This window comes from Natator depressus, chromosome 3, assembly GCF_965152275.1.
Source record: "Natator depressus isolate rNatDep1 chromosome 3, rNatDep2.hap1, whole genome shotgun sequence".
In the NCBI taxonomy this organism is placed as follows: Eukaryota; Metazoa; Chordata; order Testudines; family Cheloniidae; genus Natator; species Natator depressus.
Genome location: NC_134236.1, coordinates 193,778,641 through 193,799,490, shown reverse-complemented (window position 1 = coordinate 193,799,490; position 20,850 = coordinate 193,778,641). Strand labels below are relative to the sequence as shown.

The window sequence follows — 20,850 nt, the reverse complement described above, 5'->3', positions numbered from 1 at the left end:
TTTTCAGTACTCTCCTAAAGCCTGATTCTCATTTACCCTAAGGCCCCTGTGCACCATTCTGGCAGTGTAAAAGGAAATTTAAGCTGCTTTGTGACTGTAATCTACTCCCACCTCAAGTCCCCTTTACTGTGCCAAAGCACTGGAAAGGGGCCTTCGTGTAAATGAGAATCACACCCTTAGAGTTTTTATTTTTTCTTTTTCTCCCTGGTAAAACTGCCTGGCTTTTTGGGAATAAAGTTAAATATTCACCCTAGATCAACCAGCCCTGTCTGTCAAGTTTATATTTAGTTAGAGTTTGGGCAATCAAGTGATATTTGCAAAGCTACTGTGTGCTTTTGCCATCTGACAATGTGCAGGTGCATGCGTGTGTTTAATCAGAATTTTTTCCACTGCATGTGAGAACATAAAAAGACTGAAAAGAAGGTGGATCGACGTGGACAGGATTACACTGGAGGGTCTTTTTAACTGTTAGTAGTAATTCTTTATGTAGTAGGACATTAGCAATATTCTTGGGACCTCACATTAGCAGGGGTTACAGGTCCTTGTTTTCATATAACTTGGAACCACCCTTATTCAAAGAGCCCAGATCACTGTGTGGGGGAGGATATACTCTGCATAGAGTTTACAATGGGACCGGCACTGCAAGGGCTCTGGAAAAATGATTGCAGAGAGGTCTCTTTTGCAACAGTCCCCATTCTATCTAGGGAGATGCCCTTGGTAGGAACAATTCATGGTAGGAAACCATCCAAGTAGTTTGGCACCCTAGGCATAATATTGTCTTTTTGCCCAGGTATAGTCTGCACCTCAAGGAAGTGCTCTGTGTCTTCCACAGATCTCGCTAGGTCACTATGCTATGGCTTGGCTGGAGAGTTCAATTTGGAGATAACCCCTTTTTGCATAGTCCGTGGATATTCTCAGAAGAGTGTTACCCTGTGGGACGGCCCTTTCAGGACACTGTTCTCAACCATTCAAACTGTCTTTCAAAAAAAAAATTGGAAAGGGGTCAACCTTCCAATAACTTCAGATTCCTAAAGGAATACTGGGGAATGCTGACAGCAAGCTCACGACACAGACAGGCTTGTTCATAATAGAGGATCAGATCCGTAGCTGTGCCTCGGCAGTGCAGAGGGGCCAGAAAGAAGCCAGATCCACACACAGCTGCCAGTGTAGGAAAACTCCCAAATGGCACAATGGCATGGCTGTAGCACTCCTCTCCCCAAGTATGTACAGCTGGCATAAAGCACCTTAGGGAGTTAGACAACCAGCATAGATCAGAGCAGACCCAAGACTGCTCTAACCTATACCAGGGCGGGACAGATCTACCCTGAGAATCAGGGAGTCTGAAACAGCTGCCCGACAGCGCCCCCGTTGCTGAAGTTCAGCATAGCAGAGAATCTCAGGCATCTTTCTTTCAATCTCTGAATTGATCACATCAGAAATAGGATGAGAATGGAAAGGATTTTGATGCAGATCCTTTCCACTCTGCTTTTAATGGACTCCCCTGTCCAGCCATGCTCTAACAGAGCTTAGCAAAGTGCCAGTTTTTGTATCAACAAATTAAAATATGGGAAAATCTAAGTGATTGTGGGGAAATCACTCATGTATCTGTTCACTTTACTGATCTACAGCCAACTCGTGAGAGTTGAGGGTACACCCACTTAGTACCTTGCAGGTGTGGATCTGTAAACAAGATCTTCCTTTGCCCTCACTGCATGCCTAGGGCTGCATTTGAGAATTGTTATAGGTTGAATTTCCCCCCCGTTTCTCTTATGCATATAGTCTTTGTCTACATACAAAACTTGCATTGACTTCTGGAATTGATTTTCAGTATGTTTGGACTCCACATATATAGTGATACTATATATCAATATACTTACACAACTGAACACACACAAGAAAGGAGCATATACCTGATTTATCTATATGTATTCTAGTTCTGATGGGAACGCTTCATCAAAAGATGCATATTTACAGCCTGCTTTAAAAATGATCCGACGTTGGCTTAGTCTGGTTTCCTCTGGCAGTTTGTTCCACAGTCAAGCTCCCTCACCTAAGACCATTTTATCTGACGCAATATTTCATGCTGAGTTTTGTAAGTTGCATCATCATAGAGAAGACCAACTATCTGGGAGGAGGATCATGATAAAGCATTCCCACCATAACTGGCATTATAAGAAGCCCCCAAGAAGAACTTTATAGAATCTAGGGACTTAGAGCAACTGAAAGCTCCATGAAGTCCTCTGTGGCCTTGAAATGTGAATCTTATTTACTTGGTCACATCTTAGATACTACACTAACAGGCTCTATAGAAAACCTTAAAATAGATTACCTCTTTGGGCTATATACATGTGTTAGTTTTACATGTAAGAAGGTGACTCCATCACTTCAGTATGTCAACACTAATAACAATAGTACTCTGTTCCCTGATACCATTCCTCTTAGGCTCTCAAAGCACATTCCAGACATTAGTTTAACCTTACATCCACCATGTGAAGAAGGGAAGCACAGTGTTACTGCTTCCATTTTAAAGATGAAAGGTTGAGAGAGAGTGAGAGATTCTCCCAAGGTTACTCAGGACAGCCATAGATGAGTTGGAAATTAATCCCAGGTCTCTATACCCACATTCCTCTACCTTAACCACAGAACCCTCCTTCTCTAAAAACATGGCAAGTCAGAATGACAATAGAAGCTTGTCTATCACTGTAGCACAATGGCCCTGCTACCAATTTCTCCCCACTTCAGGCCCGTTAACCTCACAGTCCATAAGTAATTACAACAGCCCCCTCAAGGGCCCAAGGCCAGTTCAATCACTCCCTCAGCCCCCAGAGCTAAGTCCCAATGCAAGGTGTCTCACAGGCTTTACCCAGCTGAAGCGTGGCCCTCTGGTTCTGGCTTTCAGGGCCAAACCCTTCTCTCAGTCAGGGTCTCTAACAATAGCCTCCTGCTTACTGCAGCTCCTCTCTGTCACAGCTCCCTTAATGACAGGGTCTTCCCTACCAAAGTCTTTCACACTCCCTGCAGTCTTTCAACCATTTCCTGAGTGACCCCAGCTTCTTGGCAGGCCTCCTGTCTCTAACAGCCTCAACTACTCTCTGCAGCTTCCTCCTGACTTCTATATTAGAATCACCCGAGTCCTCTCAGGTGCATGTAGCTCAAGGCAAGCCACCCTGGGTATGTCTACACAGGGATAAAAGACCTGTGGCATGGCTGTGGCTGGCCTGGGTCAGCGGACTCAGGCTCATGGGGTCTGGGCTGTGAGACTAAAAATTGCTGTGTAGACATTCAGGCTCAGGCTGGAGCCCAAGCTCAGAGACCCTCCACCTTCACATGGCCCCAGAGCTTGGGCTCCAGCCCGAGAACTGAACATCTACACGGCAATTTTTCAGCCTGGAGCCCAAGTCAGCTGACCCAGGCCAGCCACGGGGTTTTTAATCACTGTGTAGATGTACCACCTGTTACATTCACCCTAAGAACTGACGTAATTTGTTTAGAACACATCTGTGGGATCCATTCCATTGGATTTCCATTTCAAATGAGACATTTGTCTGGCATAGAAAGGATATATAAAGCATGTAAGTCATAGAATGGATAACAGCCAGTATTTTCAAAAGTGACTAGTTATTTTAGCAAAAAGAAAAGGAGTACTTGTGGCACCTTAGAGACTAACAAATTTATTTGAGCATAAGCTTTCGTGAGCTACAGCTCACTTCATCGGATGCATTCAGTGGAAAATACAGTGGGGAGATTTATATACATAGAGAACATGAAACAATGGGTGTTACCATACACACTGTAACCAGAGTGATCACTTAAGGTGAGCTATTACCAGTGGGGAGGAACCTTTTTGTGAATACAGACTAACACGGCTGCTACTCTGAAACTAGTTATTTTAGGTGCTTCAGTCCTTGGGTGCCCAACTTGAAACATCTTAAAGGGGGCTAATATTCACATAGCAAGTGTTCAGCACTTTATAAAAATCAGCTGTCTTGGGTCTAGTTGTTTTTGCAAATTTTAGCCAATGTATACAACTTTTGCCTTGTTATATATCTTGCCCACAGACCTCCAAGTATATTTTAACTGATAATATTTAATAACGCAAAAAATGCTTTCTTTCTAAAAATTAGGTGTCTATTTTTTGCTAAACCACAGTGATTTGCCCAGGGTCACACAGGAAGTCTGTGGCACTCAGGGAATTGCAGCTGGGTCTCCTAACACCTAAGGTAGCACCCAGTCCACTGAACCATCCTTCCTTTCTTTGTCTTTGTATGGTAAGACAACTCCTAGAACAATGGGGCCCTGATCCTGAGTAGGCTCCCTGGGTGATGTTGAAATAAAAATACTGCAGCAAAACCATTATTCTAGACACGTTCACCATCATTTTTGTAAAGTCCAGTATAGGAGAACAAACTAAATCGTGGGAAGGATAAATAAATTGTCCTTGATTCACAGGAAAAGATATGCATGCTCAACTTCATTTCCATGAGTTTTAATTTCCATTGGCTGGAGCACTTCTTTCCATCTATTTCAATGGTCCTTTGGTTTTCAGTCCATTTTCAGTCCGCACAGTGAGGTTAGTGTTGGTAGCCTGGATGGAGATTGTAAATCTGCCTGCTTTGTACTGTTCTACTCCAAGCAGGCTGCCAGCAGTAGGAAATGTCATCCCCATTCGCTGTTGCCTGGAGCCTGGGCCCACAATGATGATGGTTATTGGTTTCTGTCACTGTGTATGTTAAGGTAGAGTTTAGACTAGCATCCCCAGACAAGAGGAGGGTTTCACTGGGCTAATGTGCTGTACAAACACAATCAAACCTGAGCCCTGTCACTGTCTAGACCCACAGGGCAAGAAGCCTGCCCGGTGCAATGGGCTGTGAGCGGGAGGCTGGCTCTGTGGCGTGATGCGCTGCTGGGAGCATCTCTCCCGGCGGCTGCCTGACCCTTTATGGGAAGAACCGGGAGGCCAAGGGGCGGAGGAGGGCTCTGGCCCTAAATAAACCTCAGCCGGGATTGCGACCCCCCCCTTTGGCCCAGTTCCCCCCGGACAACTCGCCCGCCCCCGAGCGCCGCGGTTCCCCGCCGGCTCCGAGCCGCTGTGACAGCCCCAGCAGCCGGGGGGGGGGGGGCAGCGCCCGGGGGAGGGGGCCCTCCGTGCTCTGGGGGGCGGCGGCGGCGGCGGCCGGCGCGAGGGGCAGGGCCAGCCTTGCATCATCCCCGCCGGGCTGCCGCGGCGGCGCGGGCGCCCTGCTTAGCCGGGGCTGCAGCAGCAGCGGCATCGAGCGGCCCGGCCGGCGGCATGGAGCGGCCGAGCGAGAGCTGGAACGGCCACGTGCGGAGCGGCGCCCTGGCCGGGCCGGAGGCGACGGCGGGCCGGGCGCTGCCCGCGGAGCCGGCCCGCCGGCGGGGCGGGGGCTGCGGCCGCTGCCTGAGGAAGCACTGCCTGGTCATCCTGACCGTGGCCGGCGTGCTGCTCGGGGTGGCCCTGGGCGCGGCCGTCCGCGGCGCCCGCCTGAGCCGGGCGCAGGTGGCCGCCCTGGCCTTCCCCGGGGAGCTGCTGCTCCGCATGCTGCGGATGGTCATCCTGCCGCTGGTGGTCTGCAGCCTGGTCTCCGGGGCCGCCAGCCTGGACACCCGGGCCCTGGGCAAGCTGGGGGGCATCGCCGTCGCCTACTTCATGGGCACCACCCTGGTGGCCTCCGCGCTGGCCGTAGCCTTGGCCTTCATCGTCCGACCCGGGGCCGGGGCCCAGGCGCTGAACACCAACGCCCTGGGGCTGGCCGACGCCCTGCCCACCAGCAAAGAGACGGTGGACTCCTTCCTGGACCTCGCCAGGTACCTGCCTGCCCCCTGTACCCGTGCTAAGGCGGGAGCGGGCCCCCCACCTGGGGGGGTGTCTGCTGCTGGAGCCGAGAAACCACCTGTTACGGGATCAGCCCCAGCTAGACCCTGGCGCTGACCGTGGCTAGCACTAGACGCTTCAGAGGAAGGATGTGCAGTAACCTGCCCCCAGGGAAAGTTTTCTCCTAAGCCCCTTAATTAGAGGTTGGTTTATGCCCTGAAGCGGGAGGGTTTCTAGACTTTTTTTTTTTTTTACTATTATAATTCTACCCATAGAAGTGTCTGATCCCACTTTGAATCCTGCTCAGCTCTTGGCCTCAGTCATATCTTGTAGTAGTGAGTTCCACTGGTTAGTTATGTGTTGTGTGAGAAAGTTATTTCCTTTGAATTTGGCTCCTTTTGGTTTCATTGAAAGCCCCCGGGGTTCTTGGGTGAATACAAGGTGTGTAGACCATTCATTATTCTGCATGCTTTTATCATGTCCCCTCTCATTCATAAATCTAAGGTCAGAAGGGGCCATTGTGATCATCTGTCTGGTCTCCTGCATAGCACAGGCAACAATGGGACTTCCCCAAAATAATTCCTAGAGCATATCTTTTAGAAAAACATCCAGCGTTGATTTAAAAATTGTCAGTGAGGGAGAATCTACCAGGTAAATTGTTCCAATGATTACTTACTTTCACCATTAAAAATGTACGCCTTATTTCCAGTCTGAGTTTGTCCTGCTTCCACTTCCAGCCACTGGATCATGCTATATCTTTCTCTGCTAGATTGAACAGCCCATTATTAAATATCTGTTCCCCGTGTAGGTACTTATAGACTGTAATTAAGTGACCCTTTAACCTTTGTTAAATTAACTAGATTAAGCTCTTGGAGTCTGTCACTATAAGGCATGTTTTTTAATTCTTTAATCATTCTTGTGGTTCTTCTTTGAACCATCTCCAATATACTAACATCCTTCTTGAATTGTGGGTGCCAGAACTGGACACAGTATTCCAGCAGCTGTCGCATCAGTGCCAAACACAGAATTAAAATAGTCTCTCTACTCCTACTCAAGATTTCCCTGTCAAAGGCATCCCCTGGTGAAGGCAAACAATCCCAGTCTTTTCAATCTCTCTTCATATAAAAGTTTTTCCTGCTCCCAAATCATTCTTGCTGCATATCTCTGAACTCCCTCTAATTCTGCAGTATCCTTTTTGAGATGGGGTGATGAAAACTGGTCGCAGTATTCCAGTTAAGGCTATCCCATTGACTTATACAGTGGCATGATTGTATTTAATATGTTTTGTATTATCCTCCACCCCACTCCTTTTTCATCCTGACATTTGGTAGGTTCCTTCCACCTATTGCAGAGAAAGGGAGCCAGCTGAAAAAATTACAGCCCCATGAGAACTTCCTTCAAAGGGAAGGCTCCCATTTCTAATTACGTAGCAGTTATTCTTATTTTGTCTTATTGCGTAGTTGGTGTTGTTATTTAATTTTAAATAGGTGCTGGGGTGGGGGTCAGGGTCTGTAGCAACACTTCTACAGTTCACTATTTTTAGTGTGCAGATGCTGGGAAAATCTGAATAAGAGAGATTTGTTTTTTTAAAAAGACACATTTCAGTGAAACGCACAGAGCCAATGTTTTCATCATCAAAGGGAGAGACTCTTAATAATTTCATAATTATTTCAAACTGCAATCTCTTATTCAATGATTAATCTTTGTTCAACACTTTCAAAGTGTAACACACAATATATTAGTAGTATTCAGGACCTGATAGTGTCATCTTACGCTGAGTAATGCTTTACTCTGTGAGTAGTCCCATTGCGGAGGTTAATCAATGAGAAAATTACTACATAATCTGAAAAAAGTGGCAGAATGAATGAGAACCTGCAAGTTGGAGTGCAGTGTCTTCAAATAAAAATATACTGAGGGAAATTGTTATAGTATAATGGGTGTGAATGTATGGAGATAAATTCCCTTTTATAAGAATTGATAGTCTCCTGTTTATATTTTGTCTATTTTTGGGCTGGGGAGAAGAGTTACAATATAAAAGCAAAGTGACCGAGCTCTTATGTTTAACAAACATGTTAGTTCAAAGGTTTAGTTGTTTTTTTTTTTCTTTTTTTTAAATATACATTTTGTTATTGTCGAGGGCTATAGAATGCCCATTGAGAGGAATTGGAATTGATGGGGTAGGGGAAACCAATCTAAGAAAAAGAAAAACAATTTGTTTAAAATGTAGAAAGAATCTACCTGTCACTGCTAAACTCTGAGAGTCTAGAAGACCATGATGATGACCCAAGCTGTATGCTGCACATTCATAGGATGCTGGGCATGTGTGTGGTGTTTTCTTGATATATCATCCTGGAGTTCTGAGTGTTCTGAATGCATACAGGATGGACGGGGGCCGGGCACTTCCAAGTGTGCTTGGCAGGATTTCTGAAGTTCCACCTAAACTTGGGAGCAGTAGACAGATTCCCCCAGCATCATCTAAATGCAAATGCTGAGTTTAAATGATGTAGATAGAGCTCAGAGTCAGGGGTTTGATAAAGTGTATTGTGATGGTTCTCGGGGTTCCCAGGACTGTGAGTCATCTTGTTCCCTACCCTCTGCTTCTTGCGAGAGAGAGTCTTCCCTGTGATAGCGGGGTGTTAGATTCCTAACACCACCAGCCTTTTAGCCACTCACCCACTCTCTTCCAGGTTGTGCCAGTATCCTGTCTTTGCTCTGCAGGTAAACAAGAGGTGCACCACAATCCCCTTGAAGTGATCCCCTGTGATATCCAGCCCCTGACATGGGCTACTCACGGAAATCCCAGATCCTCTGCTCCCAATGGAGCAGTTACCCCACTTTACCAGTTTTACCTTAAACTACTGCTCGCTGTATCACACGCAGCACTTATGAGCACTTATAATAAAACAAAATAATGTGTTTTTAAGGAAGAATAGAGGTTCCACTAGAAACAAGAGAGTGATGGAAACAAATGGTTACAATACAAAACAAAATCTTAAAATGCAAACTAGGGCCCTCCCTTATTAATAGTTACATTTTTCTATCTCATAAAGTAGGTTTTCCCCCCAAAGGTTTAGAGCTCGCTGGCTTCACAGGAACCAGGATCCAGTGTTTCATGAAACAACCCAACTCCATCAGATGTCTCCTCAGTGAATGGATGCAGAGTGTCTTTCTCCACCCTGTGATGTATCCATCTTTTATCTTTAGTCACAGACCGGGTGACCCCCCGGAATGTTCCTTTCTACCCCTAAGTGGTTTTGATTGTTTGCAGTTGTCTTTGATGGTTTTCCATTGACTATTTTGAGATGGGGTAAGGGTAGACAATTGAACCTTACATTACATCACTGGCTGACCAAGGAGGGATAACAACTCTCTACCGCTTGAATGGGCCATCATCAGGCCATATTATCCTCTGGTGACTAACTTTTACTCCAATCCCATAGGCATAGTTTTCAATATAGTTCTGTTATTCCTTAAATATTATGTGTACAAAGATCTCACAATGATTGAGTATTGATAAGTTACAAGCTTTCAGTAGAGATCTGACGTGCTACCTTTTATAGGTAAATACCATGAAAGCAGTGTATTAGGTGTAGTGAGTTTGTCAGGTCTGAGACAGGAGCTGCTTGTAAAGAACAGTGATCCCTTTGCCCAGTGGGTTTCTGTGTCACAGTCATCAATGGAATTTAATCCTTCATGCTAAAAAACAAAACAAAAACAACACTTGCTGGCTCAGTAAACAACACTAGTGTGCACATTGGTGCCATTTCTAGAGAAAAAGCATTGACTGATTTTTTTCCCCCATTTTGGTTTATACAAAGATAACTAAGTGCCTAGCTTATATTCAAGGTGCCCATACATAGTTTAATCTAATGAAATATCCTAAGATAATGGACTACTCTTCCCATCCATATGAAGAAATACACACCAACCATAAAAACCTTCCCCAGCAGACAGAAAAATCCCTTCGTACCTCAGCCAACCTGTCCTCAAATGTCCTGGAGAAAAGAAGATCCATGCAGCATGTCCTGATGATTGACAGATCCAGCCTTTGGTGAATGAGGGAAGGGAGCAAATTCCAAAGTCAAGAATCCCTTGAGGAGCATGCTCTGGCAGCAGTGCCCCAACTCTGGCCCTCTGCATTGATTTCAGTTGTGGCAATGTCCCACAGGGAGAGGAGCAGTCGGTCTCTCAAGTAATCAATCCCTAGCAATAAGCACCCCTCTAAAACACACTAGGGGGCCACTATGATAATGGGACAAAATCCAATTTGAAAATATCAGATGAAATGGATTGTTCCAACACACCATCGCCGCCCTCCCCCATGTATCACCTCCAACACACTGGCCCGCTCAACACAGAATCCCACCCTGAAACCTGGAAGCACCATCCCTAGACTGTTGCTCTGTCCCCTCCCCAAGCACCATGTTTTGTTTTTGTTTTTAAAGAGCTTTGCACTATGTCCAGAAGGTTAACAAATCCAGGCTCTGGCTGACCGGGGCAGAGCAAGTTATGTGAGGGACTTGCATGGAAAACACCCCACTGATTATTTCCCTCTCGCCCTAGTATTGCTTTTTAAAATGTTTCTGCTGATCTCAGCTGTGGCAGAATGCTACAGGAGAGGAGGTCTTTAAGCTGGCAAAGTGTCAAACCATTTAGGGCTTCACAGGTTCAAATCAAGACTGAACTGTGCCTGGAATCGAACTGGCAGCCAGTGCAAATCACTTTCACACTTAAAGCACACAACACTGATGCACTATGATATTTTTTTTAGTATGAAACACTTCAGTTAAACCCAAGGACACGTGGCTTTGATTTTTTTGGCTGTTATCTGTGGTGTCTGGAAACGTCCTTTGAGATTCTGCTACGCAGTTCAGTTCAAATTGGGGCAACAGCAAATGCCAAAATATGTAGACTGGTCAAAAATCAATTAAAACGTTTTCAGTGGTATCAAGACAGTTCATAATTAGCTTGTGAAAAACAGGTGGCAATGACACACCTGAACATCAAGACGGGATAGTCTCTCTGAAAGATACACTCCAGCTCAACCCGAGGTTATGGGCTTGAGGCAGGAGTTAGTGGAACATGAAATGGTATAGCCTGTTTTATGCAGGAGTTCAGACTAGAGGATCATAATGGTTCCTTCTGGCCTGACAAGCCATATATCTGTGAATTGGACCGTGAGGTGATTATTAGTGACATCATAAGTGGCACTCACACTCTTAGTGCACTTTTTAGGCACAACAAGGCTTGAATCCTAGTGTAAACCTTCCCCTAGGTGGAAATAGTGACTGGGAACTGGGACCCAGCCTGGAGAGTCGATATTTAACATAGATTCTCTGGAGATTAGAAAAGCTGTCTTTTACCAGGACATGCAGTTCTGGTTTTTTAAAAGTCTATTGCTTGGTGGCCAGGAGTAGTGCTTTGCATTGTTCCATGGGAGGCTGGGGTTTGGCTCTGTTCCCAGGCTTGGCCACTGATCACTCATTCACTAGGCCAGACCTCTGAAGTGGCGACACATATGAAAATGAAATATTTATTGAAGGACAAAACAAAAGAGAATATTTTCCTCCCAGTTGAGATGAAACCAGATTTCAAAATCTTGGCGTTTTCTGCAGGGTGGAAATTCCAATTTTTGGCTAGCTCTAGTTGTAACACCCTTGGGAGGGAGTGAAAAATTATCATCCCCATGTTATAGATGGAGAAACTGAAACAGACTGGATCGAGACCCCAGGAATCAGTATCGGAGCCAGGCTCAGAATGCAGGAGTACTTTTGCTCTTAGCCCCATTCTCAGTTGAGCTTGCAGAGAATACTCTGCCTTTGGGTTTCAAGAGGGGGAACCTTCAGCCGTAAGGATTGAGATCCCCAGTCACTGACTGGAGTCACCCTGAACATGGACATTGGACTATAACCTCTGGATTATTTCTAAAAGGTGGCCTTAAATCAACAATCTAGTGGCACTACATCTCACAGTCATGGATTAGCCCTGTAAATTGAGGGATGGATAGGCATGGGTTTCACAGATCCCAGTGGCTAGCCCTAAGCAACTATGGTGGAGTAATGGGCCTTAGAAACAATCAGCGGACTGTTGTGTGATTAAATGAATCTGTTAAATCAATCTGTTTTTGAAAGAGTTATAAAAATGAAAATGTCAGTAAATAGCAACAGTCTACTCTGAGACCAAAAGGGATAAAAGTCTTGCATTGTAATGACTATGATGTGGGATGGGAATGGTGGGTTAGTAGTTACACAGCTCAAGCAACTGTATAATTGTATTTTCAAGAAATGCTAAACACAGAGTGTCATGTATTGGCAACAGGCTATGTCCATTTCTGTAACCTCATAATTATTGCATACACTATGAAAAAGGGAATGTTGTAACTTAAACAGGAATTGTAGAGTCTGCACTTGCTTTTTGCCGCATTCTGATTCAGAAACTAACATCCCCTACATTATTGGTGGAACTGATTCTTTGTAATTATTAGGGAATGGAACAGTAGCTGTTTTTACAAGGTTGTGCATTTGTGAACAGGATAAAAGCTTCCAAATGAGTGTATATCTTTAACAGAGAAGACTCCAGTCTAATCTCCTCTAACCGTAGTTATCTCCTTATCTAGGTTCCTTTTAAAATGATTAAATTAAGTTGGGTGACAGTGCTGTCTTGCATCAGGTTTAGGGCGGGTATTTTGCAGGCTTCCTCGCTGAGCTCTGCCAGTGCCCCAGACCCTGAGGCAGTGCTGTCCGTTCATGCTGAATGATGCCCCCTGTGAGTGGTGGCTGTTTTTCTTTTTGCAAAATGTACACTGTGTTGTGACAAGTGGAGAGTTCTCTGCCCAGCTCGCAGCCATCCTCGCTGGCCTGGGCACTGAGGAGAGGCACAGTGGGAAGCATTCCTCCTCTTCAGAGCACAGAGGTGGTCTGCATTTGCTACCACACCCCTGAGGCTAAAGTTGCTCCTATGTGTGAGGCAGTCCCCTTTCCTGGGGAGGGGAGGATCTGTAGCAGATCCTCTGAGTTAAACAGGAAATACATCTCTAACTCAGGCATGTTGACATGCACCGTATAAGTTATGTAACTCTCTTCCTTCCCAGCACTGACAGCATTCAGTTTTACCACCTCGGTAATGGTAGCAAGGACTGTACTATCACTGAACCACATGCTGGCAGGATAACCAGCATACTCAGTATCAGACAACCCCAGTGTTTGCTCAAGGGTGGCTGGTATAGTGATAACACTCATGTGCTTTTGTAAAATGTAACAGGTACTTCAGGGTTTGGGGTCTTTTTAGAGCAAACTAAACTTTTAATGTTACACATTCAAATAACTCATTAATCTAACCCTACTACCCAAGCTCATCACACCCCTTATCCACAACTACTGTGGACCTTCTGGACCATTCCCCTGTGGTTCCCTTCCTGAGTTTGGATTGGCCCTGTTTCACAGGTTTCTAAGGTCTGTCTGTGGAAATTGCTATTCTAGAATAACTTCCTATGTGGACACTCTTAATTCCAGAAAGGAGGGTTGTCAATATTTGAAAATTAATTCAGATTAAGGAAGGGTGAGAATTTAAAGTGCAATAGCTGTTCAGGAGTATCTCCCCGTGTGGACATTCATATTCCAGAATAAGAGTGCCATGTTCCTGTTTAACATAATCCACTTCTGAAGAACAACTTTCCTATCTAGACAAGCTCTAATTGGAGCAGCATACTGTGGGAAGCTGTCTATCCTTCATGGCAGAAAATAGGCTAGGAAAAGAGTACTAGATACGGGGGACCAGTAAATGTATGTGTGTGTGTGTGTGTGTGTGTGTGTGTTTTTGTGGTGATCCTAGCAGTTATTTTTTTGTCTCATCACCTGAATTACTTCTATCCTCCCCCCCCCCCCCCCCCAAAAAAAAAAAAAAAGTTATAGGGAAGCGGTGGATCCTAGTGGATAGAGCACTGCTCTGTGACTCAGGAGACCTGGGTTCTGTTGCCGCCGCTGGCCTGGGCAGGTGACCTTTGGCAAGTCACTTTCCTTTCACCGTGCCTCACGTTACCCCTCTGTAAAGTGGGGATAATGATACTGATCTCCTTTGTAAAGTGTAAAAGATCTGTGATGCTCTATATAATTATTTATTACTTTGTTTCATAGGAACCCATGTAAATTCCAGGTGTAAAATGGTGTATTGAGAAAAAATGTTGTCCAATGGCTGTATCTGATTTTCATGTGCAATTACACATTCGCCTAAATGCCGTCCTTCCTTTATGGTGGCACACGTGAATGGGAAGTATGTTTGTGCTTCTCTGTGTGAATTTTCCATTTTGAATTGGGGACATAATGAACACAGACTCGTACTGACAGAACTGGGGCTGGCTTTCCAAGGTCTCTTAGTTTTGCTTCACTGCGCATGATAAACACTGCCTGGGATGTGAGCACATGATCAGCCCAAACAGCCAGTCAGTTGTGGGGTGACATTTTCCTATGGAACACATTCGATTGAACTATGTACTGTGCTTTATATGGGGGTGTTTGCACAGATTCATCCTCTGATGAAGTTGAAAGCCTGTGCGCTTTCATACTGGCCTGTCTGTCATCAAAGGCTGATTTAATTCACATGATGACTTATCTTAATGAATTATGACTCTACTGTGTGTAAAATCGCATCTTAGTGTATATCTGATTAAACCATTTATTTGATAATAGGCTTTTATGACTTAAAATGTTTTTTCCTAAATAGTAGATTGCACAACAAATAAGAATAACACATTAAATTAGATGCTTCCATGAATCTATAGTCTAAAGTGACTTTGTTATTTGAGCAAAACATCCAGTGTAATGGGGTTCCTTTTGATCTTTCTGTGTTAATTAATTTGGTCCATAATTATACCCTTGTGTAACCTAAAATGTTCTTTTCTGTCTTCAAGGTCAAAATCAGGTCAGGTGATTGGGGAAGTACAGTCACATTTCTGTGCACTGCATTCGCCAATGTTCAGAATGGCCTTGAAGCATTATCTAGCAGTTGGAGCCAAAAATGCCACTTGCTTTGCTGAATTGGGGCTTTCAGCCACACTAAGCCATCTACTAAAACCCAATGGGATTTAAGCACATGCTTAAATTTAAGTATGTGCTTAAGTACTAGGCCTAATGCTCTGATCCTACAAACCATTACATGTGCACTCAAATTGATGCATGTGAGTTGTTCCATGGAGGTCAATGGCACAACTCACATGCATCAAGTTAATCATGTGCATAACTGTTTGCAGTACTGGAGCCTGCTTGAATTTCTTTTTCTTTTTCTTTTCTAATAGCTCAGCAAAACATTTATATTGTGAATTTCTATTAAATAAAATCATATTTCTCAGCTACAATGCGATCTGACTCAATAAGCCCCAAATTAGTCCCATCATGCTTTCAATGCTGCTGACAAAAGCAACAGGAAAAAAGGCTGAGTGTTAACAACCAGTTGTGTTGTGAAAGTCTGTGTACTTCGTAGTATCATCAAGGCTGTGGGAAAGTCCATACAGTGTGACTGGATAAAGGAGCTATGAATAGAACACCAAACAGGGTATCAGCTGAGTTGATAGCATATGTTAGGCTATGTCTACAGATGCAGCTGTGCTGCTGTAAGTTCTCCCCTGTAGCTGCTCTGTGCTGACGGCCTGGGCGAGAGCTTGCCCATCGGCATAATTAAACCACCCCCAATGAATGGTGGTAACTATGTTCGTGGGAGAGCATCTCCCAATGACATAGCACTGTCCATGCCCCTGCTTCTATTGGTGAAACTTACATTGGTCAAGGGTGTGGTTTTTTTCACACCTAGACTGACAAAAGTGCTAGTGTAGACATACCCTTACCTTCAACTAGCTTCTCTTTCCTTTCAAAGACATAACTTCTCTGCTTACTTTCCCTTCGCCGCTCCCTGGATTTACTAGCTTCCATTTCTTCCCTACCCTAAGGCCTCAACTACACTTAAAAGTTTTGCTGTAAAGCTATACCTTTATAGTGTAGACTGATCAGGTCTACTGATGTTATAGCCATATCCTCCTAGCATAATACAGTTATACTGACAAGACTATGTTTTTGCTGGTATAGCTTATAGTGATTTGGTGAGTGAAATAAACAGTGCTGGCAAAAGCACTTTTTGGGCAATATAACTGGTGACATAGCTATGTTTAAAAAAAAAAAAAAAAAAGTCACACCCCCTAACTGACATATTATGCCAGCAAAACTTTTAAGTGTAGACTTGGCCTAAGACCTACCTTTTGGCAGTATTTTCACCACAAATTTTATCCTCCGATTCCTGTCATGTCCTAAGTGATAGGCCTGACCATTCCCCATCTCACCTCAAGACCCAAGGTAAATAAACAGCATATCATGCATACTGTGTGGTAGCTGCCTCAGGAACCTCCCTTCAGAATCATGCCAGCTGGCAGGATGTCTTTAACATATCCAAATAGAGTAGACACTTCTCTTTAAAGCTTTTTCTCTTTCTCAAAAAGGTCATTTACAGATAGGTGGAAGATCAAGCCTACAATTAGAAATGCGGGTAACTCGCTACATATGCTTTTACATACGTAGCGTACAGATGAATATTACACACAGACAGCGGGTACAGGCTTGTTAAGCATCACTTAATACAAAGGTAGGAGATGTAATAGAAACCTTAACATCCTATGTTACAGTTTTAAAACTACAGGATTGTTAAGTATTAGCTGGGATGGTAACTGGTTAAAAGAGAGGAAACAAAGGGTAGGAGTAAATGGTCACAGTGGAGAGAGGTAAATAGCAGGGTCCCTGAAGGAGCTGTAATTAGTCCAGTGCTGTTCAACATATTCATAAATGATCTGGAAAAAGCGGTAAACAGTGAGGTGGCAAAGTTTGCAGATGATACAAAATTATTTGAGATAGTTAAGTCTAAATGTGACTGCAAAGAGTTTACAAAGGGATCTCACAACACTGGGTGACTGGGCAACAAAATGGCAGACGCAATTCAATGTTGATCAGTGCAAACTAAGTACATTGGAATACATAATCCCAACTATACATACGAAATGATGGGGTCTAAATTAGCTGTTGCCACTCAAGAAAGATATTTGAGTCATCGTGGATAGTTCTCTGAAACCATCTGCTCAATGTACAGTGGCAGTCAAAAAAGCTAGCAATGTTAGGAACCATTAGGAAAGGGATAGATAATAAAACAGAAAATATCATAATGCCACTATATAAATCCATGGTACGCCCACACTTTGAATGCTGTGTGCAGTTCTGTTCACCTCATTTCAAAAAAGTTGTATTCGAATTGGAAAAGGTGCAGAGAAGGGCAACAAAAATGATGAGGGGGGTGGAACAGCTGCCATATGACTTGAGGTTAAAAGAACTGGGACTGTTCATCTTAGAAAAGAGATGACTAAGGGGGGATATGCTAGAGGTCTATAAATCCATGAATGGCCTGGAGAAAGTGAATAGGGAAGTGTTGGCCAAGATGGTCAGGGAGGCAACCCCATGTTCTGGCTATCGCTAAACCTCCAATTGCCAGAAGCTGGGACTGGACGGCAGGGGATGGATTGCTTGATAAATTTTGCCCTCTTCTGTTCATTCCTTCTGAAGCATCTGGCATTGGCCACTGTTAGACACAAGATGCTGGAGAAGATGCCATTTGTCTGACCCAGTATGGCCCTTTTTACATTCTTATGAAAAAATTTCACATGAAGAGAGATTGAAAAGGTTGGGATTGTTTACCTGAGAAAAAGGAAACAAATCAGAAGAAACAAGATAAAAGTATATAAAGTAATGAATGGTCTCAAGAAGGTAGAATACGAGCTTCCATAACACAAGAACAAAGTGGCATTCAGTGAAATTAAAAGGCAGCACATTCCAAAAAAAGAGAGCTATCGAACAAATGATTGTAAAATGGGTTCATGTTGTGAAACTTGCATAGATCTGACAGTCTATTGGTGTGCAAAACACGTGTAATTTACCTACTGAGAGAACAGAAATGAAGTGTAGCAGTAAAAATAACTGATGGGGAGCAAAATAAAATAGGGGGTGTGGCTTTATCTTATAACCACCAACTATTTGTTTTTCCTGTTAGGCTTGTTTTACACTTTTGCACACACACACACACACAGAATGCTAAATTTAAATGAGTTATTACTTTGCACTTCATACCCATTTTCAGGACTCTTACGCCTGATGTGCAGTTTACACTGCTATTTTAAACCAACATTGAATTTAGACTACAGATTTCCATGGGATTGCACCTTCTTAAACCTAGGATTTTTAACCACTTCAGTGCTGCAGGCAGCAGCTGTCTGTGGTATTGTCAGGTTTTATACTTGGTATTTAGGGAAGCAGATTTCCTGGATCTACTCAATGGCCCTTGCAATATTAAAGGGTTAAATGGTCCCCTGAAATTGATTTCGCTGATTATAATGATGCTCTTGCTATGAGAAAAAAATCACATGAGAATTAGGAGAAAGAATGGGTATTAATTTAACTGTAATTCAATTACATGCTATTCAGTAATGAGGAAAGTAATAGCTTCACTTAAGCATAAAGCTGATGGAAGTTAATTAAATATAGAGCATTTTAATGCCAAAATATTTGCCCTTGCTATAGGTTTGGTGTTTCTCCAAAGTAAAAAGCCATGATACTCTCTTTTTATTCTTTAGACAGGAAATATTTTATTTTGTTTTGTTTTGTTTTGTTTTTACAGAAATCTGTTTCCTTCCAACCTGGTTGTTGCCGCTTTTCGAACGGTAAGGCCTATGTAAGCTTTCAGAAATGAGCTGCACTGAGCAGGCAGGCCAAAGGAATGCTGGCTTTTCATAAATGACTGCACATGTGGTAAATTGTAAAACAAACAAACAAAAAAAACCCACCACAATAATTCACCGTTTGGGGGCATTTTCAAAAGCACCTGCGGTAACTTGGCACCTAGCTCCCTTTGAAAGCCAGTATGAGTTAGGTGCCTGGCTACATTAGGCTCTCTTGAAAATCCCACACAGTGGTGGTGTATTGATGGGTCTGCAAAATGGCTAACATACATCCACTGACCAGCTATTCATATGGCCTATAGACAATGGTGTGGAATTAAGTCTGGAATGAACAGAGCTAAAACGCCAAAGGTCCACTGGAATACAGCAAAGAGCTTTACCTTTTGCTGCCTAATATTATTCATTACATCACTTGTCCCCAGTTCAGTCTCATTTCTCATCTGACCTACAGTGCTATGAGCGAAGCATGGTAGTACACTAACTGGCACCAGAATGTATGAACTCGTTTAAACTAGATGAGCCTGAGCTGTGAAGTTTGAAGAAGATGTTGGTTTGGGCCCATTTCTAATTTTAGATGTATGTAAAAGATACTTATTGCTGAAGATACTGTATTGCTATAAGACAGGGTAATTCTTTCAGATAGCCGAGCTGAAAAATAACAGTTGTTAGCTCCATTGTGCTCTTTTCTTCAAAGCAAGATCAAACTCCAAAATCAGGTTTCATATAAAACCATAAAATAGTACAGGTCAAAGTCCCACATGAAATAAAAGTGGGAAATATAGCCACAGTATTCCTTGGTGTAGTGGTATTCTGTAATAAGATTTAAGTGGGGAGATTCTGCATTTCTTTACACTGTCATTGACACAATTCACAATTATTCAAATTCTTTGTTTCCCTATTTTAAAAAATATAAATCAAGAGCTTTGCTCCTGGGATGTGTTTAATTTAGGCATCAAAGTAAATTTATGGCCTTGTTTTTGTGTGCGTTAATTAATATTCTTGATATCCCAATCTAACTTACAGGTAAGTTTTAAGGGTGACACTTACATTTGTATAGGTGGCCAAAATACGCACCATATACATTCCACTTAAGCCGTCAAAATAGGATGTAGGTGTTGCATAGGCCTTGTGCTTGTCCTCTGCATCAGGGTGAATTTCAGCTGGCTAGAGCTTTTCAGATAGTGACTTCATTTACTTTAATTCTCTGGGCCATTTGCTGTTTGTTTTTCAAAGAATACTAATTGAAGTCAGTATATTTGTCTGAAAAGCTGCCAAAAATATATTTGAGAGACAAGGCTCAAAAGCTCGTCCCTCTCACCAACAGAAGTTGGTCCAATAAAAGCTATGACCTCACCCACCTCGTCTCTCTACTATCCTGGGACCGACACAGCTACAGCAACACTACATACCAAAAATACATGCCAATCCCAAAATACTCTTCGGTTTTGAAAATGTAAATCATGACTTTTAGTTTAAAACTGTTTGTCTATAAATATCTATTTCTGAAATACCAATGTACGGCAGTGGGGAGGTTACAGCTATTGGGCAACTTAAAGGAACACTGTCACTTTAAACCTGTGCAGTGGACGATTGTGCTCTGGTATCTCCACACAGGGAGGGAACTGTATACCTAATTGCTCCCTCCTCTTATGCAAGAAGGGTCAAAGTCAAGTTGGGTTAATGGGCCTGATTCTGATTTCTATTGCACTGGTATAAATTAGGAATAACACCATTTATCCATTACCAGTAGAATTATTTCTGATTCTCACTAGTGTCCCCTCTCTCTCTATGCAAGTTTAGCTTAGTTTGTAGAGATCCTTTTTTATCCTGATCTATAGCCTGGGCCCAGATCAAAACAGTCTGGTGAAATCATACTGGTAACCTTACAGTGATGAAATGTCGTACTAACACAGATAGGGTCACAGTGATAATCTGATGCCCACAGAAAACGTGTTGTTTTTTGTATCCACAGTATGCAACGGATTATAAGATGATAGTAAGAAACATCTCCATTGGAAATGTTACATTTGAGAAGGTAAGGCAGTTTCTCTCTCTCTCTCTTTCTCTCTCTATCGTACTTATATGGCCCTTGCTACTGTAGTATCTGAATGTTTCATAGTCTTTAATGTCTTTACCTCACAACATCCCTGAGAAGTAGGGAAGTGTTATTACTCCCATTTTATAGATGGGGAGCTGAGGCACAGAGAAGCCAAGTGACTTGCCCAGGGTCACACAGGAAGTCTGTGGAGGAGAAGGGAAT

General features: G+C 43.3%; 1 protein-coding gene across 1 annotated transcript in view; it reads left to right on the top strand.

Annotated features, from left to right (window-relative positions):
- Positions 1-5,290: 5,290 nt before the first annotated feature.
- SLC1A4 (solute carrier family 1 member 4) overlaps positions 5,291-20,850 on the top strand; it is a 38,335-nt gene continuing 22,775 nt past the window's right edge. Inside the window, exons 1-3 of the mRNA XM_074949567.1 lie at positions 5,291-5,826; positions 18,530-18,572; positions 20,563-20,625. Of these exons, the coding sequence (XP_074805668.1) occupies positions 5,291-5,826; positions 18,530-18,572; positions 20,563-20,625 (642 nt within the window). The remainder of the gene's footprint in view (positions 5,827-18,529; positions 18,573-20,562; positions 20,626-20,850) is intronic.